Source organism: Notolabrus celidotus, chromosome 8 (assembly GCF_009762535.1).
Source record: "Notolabrus celidotus isolate fNotCel1 chromosome 8, fNotCel1.pri, whole genome shotgun sequence".
Lineage (NCBI taxonomy): Eukaryota > Metazoa > Chordata > Actinopteri > Labriformes > Labridae > Notolabrus > Notolabrus celidotus.
In genome coordinates, this window is record NC_048279.1 from 3,975,543 (window position 1) to 3,987,095 (window position 11,553).

The 11,553-nt window shown below is 44.7% G+C and overlaps 1 protein-coding gene across 1 annotated transcript; it reads left to right on the forward strand.

The window, feature by feature from the left end:
• Positions 1 to 2,289: 2,289 nt before the first annotated feature.
• On the forward strand, positions 2,290 to 9,195 carry LOC117816841 (NLR family CARD domain-containing protein 3-like). The gene is made up of 7 exons (XM_034689209.1): positions 2,290 to 2,334; positions 4,275 to 4,482; positions 4,756 to 6,541; positions 6,629 to 6,802; positions 6,895 to 7,068; positions 8,379 to 8,425; positions 8,550 to 9,195. The coding sequence occupies exons 1-7, from the start codon at positions 2,332 to 2,334 to the stop codon at positions 9,083 to 9,085; spliced, it is 2,928 nt and encodes a 975-aa protein (XP_034545100.1). The 5' UTR covers positions 2,290 to 2,331; the 3' UTR covers positions 9,086 to 9,195.
• The last annotated feature ends 2,358 nt before the right edge of the window (positions 9,196 to 11,553 follow it).

Genomic DNA, 11,553 nt, shown 5'->3' on the forward strand with positions numbered 1-11,553 from the left:
GCGGGGCGAGACCATTTAAAGATTTAAAAACAAATAAAATAATCTTAAAATGGACTCTAAAATGCACAGGCAACCAGTGGAGGGAGGCTAAAATGGGCGTTATGTGCTCCCTTTTACGTGCTCCAATTAAGAGGCGAGCGGCTGCATTCTGGACCAACTGGAGACGTGCGAGGGAGGACTGACTGATTCCTAAATAAAGTGCATTGCAGTAATCCAGCCGGGATGTGACAAAGGCATGGATTACTGTTTCAAAGTGCTGTCGTGCAAGGAAAGGCTTCACCTTTGCCAGCTGCCTAATGTGAAAAAAAGTGGACTTTACTATAGAGCTGATCTGCTGATCCATCTTAAAATCACTGTCAAGCTTAAAACCCAAGTTTGAGACTTTCGACTTAAAATAGACGGCCAAAGGGCCCAGATCAACCGGAGGGAGTTCACAAGGGCCACTGGGACCAAACACCATTACTTCTGTCTTTTTTTCATTGAAGTTTAGGAAGTTCAAAGCCATCCATGCTTTGATGTCTTCAAGGCACGCAAGAAGTGGTGAGAGGGAAAAGGCATTTTTCTTTTTCAGCGGCACATATATTTGACTGTCATCAGCGTAGCAGTGGAAGGAGATGCCATGCTTTCTCAGGATGGAGCCCAGAGGCAGTAGATACAGTGAGAACAGCAGTGGACCTAAAATGGACCCCTGTGGAACCCCATACAGAAGCGGAGCTGAGTCAGAAACAGAGTTTCCAATGCGTACACTCATAGACCTGTTGGACAAATATGATTTGAACCATTCAAGTGCGGTACCACAGATGCCCACTAGATGGCTTAGCCGAGCCACTAGGATACTGTGGTCCACCGTGTCAAAAGCTGCAGTTAGGTCCAAAAGGACAAGGATGACATGGTCACCAGAGTCATTTGCCAGGAGGATGTCATTACAAACTCTTAACAAAGCCGACTCAGTGCTATGGCGTGTTTTAAAACCAGATTGAAAAACTTCCAAGACTTCATGCTCGTCCAGGAATGACTTCAGCTGGACATGGATAACTTTCTCTAAAATTTTTGAGATAAAAGGGAGCTTGGAGATGGGCCTATAGTTGGCCAGCACACTGCGATCCAGGCCAGGTTTCTTAAGTAGGGGCTGCACCACTGCATGCTTAAAACTTAGGGGAACAATACCAGAGGACAGACTGCTATTGATGATAGCCAAGACTGACTGCCCTATACTAGGGAAAACCTCTTTAAACAGGCGAGGAGAGACAGCATCACAGGGAGAACCCGAAGGCTGAAGATGGTCAACCAGATCTTCCAAAAATGACAGAGACACAGACTCAAACCTATCAAGAGCTGCAGAACAGGGAACAGGGTCAGAGGGGTCAAGAACAGGAGCTGAGATGAGAGACCTTGCAGCAGCCACCTTATCAATAAAAAAGTGTAGGAAGCTATTGCATGATGCATGAGATGCCTCCAAGTTGACAGGCTGTGGGGCATTAAGAACAGTGTCAATGGTTTTAAATAACAATCAACAGTTTACAACTAACTCACACATTGTTTAGACTGTAGTGTCATGATTGTTAGATTGCTACCTGTAAATCTGGCTCCCTGACTGTGCTGCCAGTATTGGCGGGCCTGAACCGCTGCCAACAACGCCAGGTTCATCTCCAGTAGGACGAACAAAATATGTGTCCAGTTTTTGTAACTTGCTTTTTCCTTCTTCTCTTTTTTCCTTTTCTTTGCGCTTTGTCGCTCCACTTTTATGTTTATACAAATTGCCACTCATGTTTGGTTTATCAAAATGCTCCACCGAGCTTGCACTTTGTTGACAAGTGACGGATGATGACGTTGGTGGACGGTTGATGACGTTTGGGTTGATGACTGTTTTAGCAGACATTTTATTCAATATTTTACACTCAACTACACGACTCAAGTCAGTCTTATAGTTAGGTTTTAACCAACCATGACTCACCCTGACTGGGGAAACCTATATAAGCCCACACACACTGATACCACTACTACGCACAAATTTTAAAACATATCCAGCTCTACCAATGGAGCTCATAGCACATTTTCCGAGTCCGCCCGCCCGCGGGAGGGGCCCGCCTCCCCCAGCCCCCCGGGCCCCACCTCCCCGGGCCCCCCTCCACCCCGGGCCGGGGGAGCACCGCCCCCCCAGCCCCCCCATAAGCTCTGCCCCTGCACTACATAGACTCTATCACATCAACACTGTGTGTCATTATATTATATACACTAGAGATATTCTATTTGTTCCACAGAGTTCAGAGATCAGAGGCTCCCATTGGTCAGTCTGCCCAGCAGCATCAAACACAGCTGGACTCCATATTGATGGTGAGTAAATGTACAAACACAGCTCCTCCTGAGAATCAGAGCACACACTCATTCTGTTTGGATGATTCTGTTTCCTGATTACACTGTAAACATCATCTCTGCCTGAATTCTCTTCACAATCAGTGTTTGACTGATTGAATGAAGCCTTACATTTCTGAGCTGCACACAGTCAGAGGTCAGAGGTCATGCTGCTCTCACACAGACTCAGACTTTGGCAGCATAGTTCACAAAGTGAATCCAGTTTGAGGTTTAAACAACAGAAACACTTTGCTTCATGTTAATGACAGCTGCTGCTTTCAGCTTCATTCTAATAAACACATCAGGTCTAAAGTCACTGCAGACTATTTCTGGATGAAAGCACACCAGGAGATTTCTCCAACAGGAAGTTCATTACATAGAAACTTGATTTTGGATGTTGACAGATGGGCTCCACTATTTCTGTCTTTGTGGGGGAAAGTTAATACTCTGAAAATGAACTGTATTCCTTAAATGAACTACCTTCTCCAATCTCTCTCAATAAATATTCCTTTAAAGTTTTTTGAACAGTTTGATCGTTTATTTAAAAAAAATCTTTGGAATCGGAAACGACCGAGGATACGGTTAGAAAAATTGCAACTCCCAGTAGACAGAGCTGGTCCAGGACTTCCTAAATTGTTAATTTATCACCATGCATTTAACCTCAGACACATAGCTCAGTGGTCCATTCCACCAGAAGGTGCTCCTCCATCCTCTTGCGTTGAAAGGGAGGTGTGTTCACCCCTCACCCCATTAGCATGTTTGTCCACTAAATTGTGGAAAGAGAGGAAGTCCCACCCAGTCATCTCTCATTTGCATATGACAGCTGTCATGTCATGGTTATGACAGTGTCATGTCAGTCTTATGCATACCCCTTCAAATAATATAGACATCCATCTTGGGCTTGGCCATGAGGCCTCTCATTACTCTAAAATACTTGGTTGGGCCACTTCACTTCCGTCAGCACTAAGAACTATTTGGGAAAGAGATTTAAAACACTCATTTGATGATACAGAATGGAAAACGATTTGTCAAATCATAGAAACTGTTAAGAGGCATGAAAGTAAGACTAATTCAGTTTAAAATATTGAATTGCTTTTATTGGACACCCTGGGGGTTATGTCACCTCAGTCTTAAAAATACAGCTGATTGCTGGAAATGTCAGGATTCAGTAGGGACATTACTGCATGCTCTCTGGCAGTGCCCACAGATGAAAAACTTTAGGTAACAAATTCACGACTGCATAAAGGAGATCACAAGAGACCATTTTGAATTCTGTCCTAGGCTATATGTAATGGGTGACCCATCTATACTGAGAGGCTGCAGAAATGCAGAATTGATTCAAACAGCCATAATAGTGGGAAGACAGACTCTATTAAGAGGATGGAAAAAATACAGAAGCCCTCTCATATGGAGAGTGGTTCCTCGAACTAGGAAGGGTGGCCTCATATAAACAACTTTTCTACAGACAGACTAACAGGTGGAATGATTATCTTTTAAAGCGGAAGAGCTACCAGATCTTTATAATCAACTTACAAGGACACAGTATGTAATTGTATTTTCATGCTTTTATTTTTTATCTATTTGTGTTTTTGTTTATTTTCATTATTATTATTTTGTTGCAATTTTATTTGTTTGTTTATTGTTTTTTCTTTCTTTCCTATTTGTTGTTTGAAGCAAATACACAATGTTATTCTGTTTTGGGCATTTATGAAATTATGTAAATGTATGAATGTTGCAAAATATGAAAAAAGCAATACAATTGTAATTCTTAAAAATAAGAAACTTGAAATTTAGAAGACAGGACCACCCACAGACTAAGTCCTGAAGCAGCATTGTGATCCAGTCTTCATGCTGGACTCTGCAGACCAGCAGGCACTCTGTCTGTCACAGATGATCTGATGTTCTATTTTGTTCTGCTCCAGCTGCTCCAGGAGAACATCATCAGTTTTGTAAAGACCGAGCTGAAGAAGATCCAGAGAGCTCTGAGTCCAGATTACCCAGAATGCTTAGAGAGTCAGAGGGAGGATGAGGATGAAGAGCAGAGGAGGAGCAGAGAGGCCTTTCTGGAGATCACTCTGCACTTCCTGAGGAGAATGAAGCAGGAGGAGCTGGCTGACTGTCTGCAGAGCAGTAAGAGGATTTGAACACATTGAACATGATGGAGAGAGGAAATGGAGACAACATGGGAGAGGTTTACATTTCAAACTCTGCTGTTAATATGATGCACACATTTGTATCACATCTAAGAGCTGTGAGAAACTGTTCACAGCTGATGAAGAGATTTCAGAGAGAAGGAAAATCAAATCCATCCTGATGTCTGAAAGTGTAAATTCATCAGACTGATTGTAGCTTCAGATCATTCATCACATTTCTCTTTGGTTCTTTCAGGAACTGTTGTTCCAGAGTGCAGACGTAAACTGAAGTCTCACCTGAAGGAGAAGTTCCAGTGTGTGTTTGAGGGGATCGCTAAAGCAGGAAACCCAACCCTTCTGAACCAGATCTACACAGAGCTCTACATCACAGAGGGAGGGACTGGAGAGGTCAATGATGAACATGAGGTCAGACAGATTGAAGCAGCATCCAGGACACCACACAGACCAGAGACCACCATCAGACAAGAAGACATCTTTAAAGGCTCACCTGGAAGAGATCAACCAATCAGAGCAGTGCTGACAAAGGGAGTGGCTGGCATCGGGAAAACAGTCTTAACACAGAAGTTCACTCTGGACTGGGCTGAAGACAAAGCCCACCAGGACATCCAGTTCACATTCCCCTTCACTTTCAGAGAGCTGAATGTGCTGAGAGAGAGAAAGTTCAGCTTGGTGGAACTTGTTCATCACTTCTTTACTCAGACCAGAGAAGCAGGACTCTGCAGGTTCGAAGAGTTCCAGGTTGTGTTCATCTTTGACGGTCTGGATGAGTGTCGACTTCCTCTGGACTTCCACAACAATCAGATCCTGACTGATGCTACAGAGTCCACCTCAGTGGATGTGCTGCTGACAAACCTCATCAGGGGGAACCTGCTCCCCTCTGCACGCCTCTGGATCACCACACGACCTGCAGCAGCCAATCAGATCCCTCCTGAGTGTGTTGACATGGTGACAGAGGTCAGAGGGTTCACTGACCCTCAGAAGGAGGAGTACTTCAGGAAGAGGTTCAGAGACCAGAAGCAGGCCAGCAGAGTCATCTCCCACATCAAGACATCCCGAAGCCTCCACATCATGTGCCACATCCCGGTCTTCTGCTGGATCACTGCTACAGTTCTGGAGGATGTGCTGAAGACCAGAGAGGGAGGAGAGCTGCCCAGGACCCTGACTGAGATGTACATCCACTTCCTGGTGGTCCAGTCCAAACTGAAGAGCATCAAGTACAATGGAGGAGCTGAGACTGATCCACTCTGGAGTCCAGAGAGCAGGGAGATGATCGAGTCTCTGGGAAAACTGGCTTTTGATCAGCTGCAGAAAGGAAACCTGATCTTCTATGAGTCCGACCTGACAGAGTGTGGCATCAAGATCAAGGAAGCCTCAGTGTACTCAGGAGTGTTCACACAGATCTTCAGAGAGGAGAGAGGACTGTATCAGGACAAGGTGTTCTGCTTCATCCACCTGAGCGTTCAGGAGTTTCTGGCTGCTCTTCATGTCCATCTGACCTTCACCAAGTCTGGACTCAACCTGATGGAACTAGAACCAACATCCCTGATCTCTAAAATCTTTAGAGACAAACCTGAACTGACACATCTCCATCAGAGTGCTGTGGACCAGGCCTTACAGAGTCCAAACGGACACCTGGACTTGTTCCTGCGCTTCCTCCTGGGTCTTTCACTGCAGACCAATCAGACCCTCCTGAGAGGTCTGCTGACACAGACAGGAAGTAGTTCACAGACCAATCAGAAAACAGTCCAGTACATCAAGAAGGTGGTCAGTAAGAAACTGTCTGCAGAGAGAAGCATCAACCTGTTCCACTGTCTGAATGAACTGAATGATCGTTCTCTAGTGGAGCAGATCCAACAGTCCCTGAGATCAGGACGTCTCTCCACAAAGAAACTGTCTCCTGCTCAGTGGTCAGCTCTGGTCTTCATCTTACTGTCATCAGAGAAAGATCTGGATGTGTTTGACCTGAAGGAATACTCTGCTTCAGAGGAGGCTCTTCTGAGGCTGCTGCCAGTGATCAAAGCCTCCAACAAAGCTGTGTGAGTTCATGAGTGAGACATTTGAAATAGAATTAATTCTGTTCATGACAACTGAAACCATTTGTTTGTTCTCATCATCTTCTTCAGGCTGAGTGGATGTAACCTGTCAGAGAGAAGCTGTGAAGCTCTGTCCTCAGTCTTCAGCTCCCAGTCCTCCAGTCTGAGAGAGCTGGACCTGAGTAACAACAACCTGCAGGATTCAGGAGTGAAGAAGCTGTCTGCTGGACTGAAGAGTCCTCACTGTAAACTGGAAACTCTCAGGTCCGGTTTCCTGCTCATTATGCTTCAGGTTTTTAGAAATAGTAATAATCAGAAGACTTTTAATTACTGCATGATTTGTTTTCCAACTCCAGTCTGTCAGGATGTCTGATCACAGAGGAAGGCTGTGCTTCTCTGGCCTCAGCCCTGAGCTCCAACCCCTCCCACCTGAGAGAGCTGGACCTGAGCTACAACCATCCAGGAGACTCAGGAGTGGATCTTCTGTCTGCTGGACTGGAGGATCCACTCTGCGGACTGCAAACACTGAGGTATGAGCAGACAACAAGAACTCAAACACTGAGTGTGCAGAAGAAAACATCTCTTTTACTAAAAAAAGCATCTTGATTTCTTATTCCTTTAAGACAGTGGGTCACAAACTTTTACTGCAGGGCCCCCCTTTGGTAGATGACAATATTTTTACACCACCCGACCATACACATATACACTTACACCTACACCCACACCACACCTATACCCACAACTACACACACACACACACACACACACACACACACACACACACACACACACACACACACACACATACACACACACACACACACACACACACACACACACACACACACACACACACACACACACACACACACACACACACACACACACACACACCTATCTGGTCTTCATCTTCAGAAGATTTCTTCTGCTCGGTCTCAAAGTGGCGTTTAACACCAGACGTTGAACAGAGGACATTTTGAAGATATAAAGTACACACAGCACGGTCCTTCAGAAACACACACACACACACACACACACACACACACACACACACACACACACACACACACACACACTCTTCTGTCCACAGGGGTCTGTACAGAGTCTGCACTCTGAAAAAGACGAGGATAGATTGAAGTGAATCTCAGCATGAACAGAACTAAGGAAGTCACAGATGTTAGAAACATGGATTCAAAGTACTGTATGCATAACTGGGTTAAACAATGAGATCAAACAGTATTCATTGAGCTTCATCAGCCCAGATATACTGGTTTACTGACACAGCTACATTCAGGGAGACAAGCAGCAGACCTGTCAGTCACCATCAGCTTCATATACATGCTGCTATCCTGTGTCATCAAGGTAAATACAGCTGACCACTTCTCTGCTGGATTTTCCTCTGTCTGAGTCTGAAGGATCCAAGAAGAGCCTCACACAGTCACATGAGTTCATATGAGAGCTTTTATTTCATCTTCATTCATATTTAGAAGAAGAGAGCCCACTCCTTCATATCTCTATCTGCAGACACTGTTTAGATTGAAAGTCTATTTAGAATGAGCTTTTTATACTGCAGAGTGAACACAAGCCCTAAAAGAAGAAATGAGTCTCTTTTTAAAGGAGGAAAAGAAAGTCTCCATGTTGGAGGACAGAGCAACAGCCAGCCTTTGTTTTTTGAATCTTTGACTTCTTCTTTTTCTCCGAGTATCTCAACACTGTCAGAAAAAGAGACAGAGTGATGGAGACAGCTGGCTCAGAGGAGTTTCATTCTGTTTCTCATGTTGAACAGCAGGTAGGACTCATGTTGGACTGAACATCACTCTGACTGTGTTTCTTCCTCCAGGGTGGACCATGGTGGAGAGCAGAGGTTAAAACCTGGACTGAAGAAGTGTAAGTGTGGAATCAGTTTGACTCATGATGACCAAACAGCAGACTGTCAGCTAACAAAGAATAAAGCCTTCAGGTGTGTCTGATGATAAACTGCTGCTGTGTTGTGTCTTTGTCTCTCCATCAGATGTCTGTGAACTCACTCTGGACTCAAACACAGCACACAGACAGCTCAGACTGTCTGAAGACAACAGGAAGGTGACACGTGTGGAAGAGGATCAGTCATATCCTGATCATCCAGACAGATTTGACTACTGGCCTCAGCTGCTTTGTAGAGATGGTCTGACTGGTCGCTGTTACTGGGAGGTCGAGTGTAGCGGAAGGGTTTATATATCAGTGAGTTACAGACGAATCAGAAGGAAAGGAGTCAGTACTGACTGTAGGTTTGGATCTAATGATCAGTCCTGGAGTCTGTACTGCTCTGATAAAGGTTTCTCTGTCCGTCACAATAACATAAGAACAGACCTCCGTCTCTCCTCGTCCTCTGATTCTCACAGAGTAGCAGTGTATGTGGACTGTCCTGCTGGCACTCTGTCCTTCTACAGAGTCTCCTCTGACTCTCTGATCCACCTCCACACATTCAGCATCTCCTTCACTAAACCTCTGTATCCTGGGTTTGGGTTTTGGTATTATGGTTCCTCAGTGCGAGTGTGTTCTGTGTAGCAGGGAGAGTGTCCTCTCTACACAAACACTACACACACAAACAGCTGCTGAAGCACAGTGTACCCTCTGCACTAACACACACACACACACACACACGTACACACACGCGCGCGCACTCGCGCGCACACACACAAACACACACACACACTCTTGACCTCTCTCTGGTGAAAACATCAGGCCTCACTCAGACTTGTTTCATGTATCAATAAATAGAAGAGTGGAGAAATGAATGCATTGATCCCTGATCACATGTATCAACATCTTGTGTATCTAGCAGCTGATTAAGGTAAGGTAGTGTTGCGACCTAGTAATATTTGTATTTGTACTTACGTTTCTTTGGCAGTTATGTGACGTCCTCAGCCTGCGTGCGGGATGACGTCCTCAGCCTGCGTGCGGGATGACGTCCTCAGTGATGGTTTTGAGTTGTGGACAAAGGAGGTGTTAATTTGATGCCCGATTCAGAAAACAGTTTGTTTTCTTCAGAAAACAGTTAAAACAACACATCACCGGGGAGAATAAAGATGCCAAACTGAAGACGGAGTCCTTGTCTGGTTCAGGGGTGCAACATAAATTTGGTGTTCCCGCCTGGTCTGTCTGTTATTTGACGAGAAGAAGTTATGGGAATGCAGTAAAAACTCTGTGAATGGCAACATCAGAGGACTGAGACCGACGTGGTCGCTAGCCTGGTATGCTAACTCCCATGCACTGTACTGTACACTGCAGTAAGAGGAGTCTATCATTTATCACCCAAAGACAATGTCACCTGCTTTGGAGTGTGCTGTGGAAGAGATAGAAGAGAAACTACTCTCACTGTCAGCACAGGAGTTTAACGATGTCTGCACATCACTAAGTCTGACTGTGTGTGAGAGTGATATAGACTTACCACGTTGAGAAGGCTCATCCTTAAGCACTTGGAGGGTGATGGTGTTATTTCGCTAGAAGATGAAGGAATGTCACTATTATTGGGACTAAATGACAAGATTGATGAGATTAAAGAGAAAAACATAACTGACAAGGAAACCTCCACTAGACAAACGGCTCAACAGCACCCTCCGGGGGAGAAAAATTGTACTGCGTCTAACGAGCCAGGTGAGGCAAAAGAGCACAATCCTGCACCTAATTTAAGAGAAACTGTTCTCACCCCATGAGAAACTCTTCAGTTGTCCATCCACTCTTCAGAAGAGATTTAAAAATAATGGTACAAATTGGGGAACCAAATCAAAAAGATAAATTAGGATATGCCAGCCTGAAAAGACAAATCCAAAGAGCATTAAATAAAAGACATGACGAGGGACAAGTGGTTGAAGATGTTATCCAAGCAATAGTCCCTGGAATCAAACTAAGAATCTACTTGGAGAGCAGAGTTGATCTGACCTTGCCAACCCTCAGACAGATTCTACGAACCCATTATATTGAGAAGGATGCTACTGAGCTGTACCACTCTCTTACTCATGCAGTTCAAGAACTAAAGGAAACCCCAATCCAGTGAACTTGAGACAACTAATCCTGTTTGCTTCAGAAAGAGTAGAATCTGTGTTAAAGTACAGCAAATAATTGATCCAAAATCAGTTCCTTCAAACAGTCATCGTTGGCCCCCAAGATGACACTATTAGGACTGACCTGAAACCATACTTACAGGACCCTAAAGTCAAAGATAAAGTCCTGTTGGAAAAGATGACAGCAGCACACAGCTTGTAAATAGAAAGAAAGAACAAGCTTCCAACTACCTCCAAAACAAGAACAGTAAAAGTAGCAGCTTTCAATGAGGATAGTGTGAAAGCTTATCAGGAGAGCAGCGCACAACCAAAAGTGAGCAAGGAAAGCAGAGCTTGTACTGCATTTATCACACCCTGGGGACTCTATGAATGGGTCAGAATCCCATTCGGCCTCACAAATGCACCCGCTGCCTTTCAACGCTGCATGGAAGGATGCCTGGGAGACCTAAGGGATAAGGTTTGTATCCATTACCTGGATGATGTGCTGGTGTTCAGCAAGGACTTTGAACAGCATGTCCAAATGTAAGGCAAGTTTAACAGCATCAAAAGCAGTGTGGTGTTAAGCTAAGACCAAAGAGATGTAATTTTTTCAAGAGAGAGGTCTGTTATGTGGGTCGGGTGATCTCTGCGGAAGAGATCTGCGGAAGGATACAAAATTAATCCGAAAGAAATGGAGACAGTCCAAGCCTTTAAACATGAGACACCAACCACTGTTCGAGAGGTGAGGAAGTTGAAAGGTTTCCTCAGTTACTATAGACCCTATATACCAGACTTCTCAAGAACTGCTAAACCCCGTACGAGCTGCTAGTAAAAGTCTGAACAAAAGAAAGACCCCAAAAAGAAAAAGCAGAGTTGTCAGTCTGCTCAGCTACCACCATCTCATCCAGTCATGTGGACTGAGGTTCATCAAGAAATACTGGAGAAGCTGGTAACACTACTAACAGACCCACCCATCATGGCTTATCCAGATGT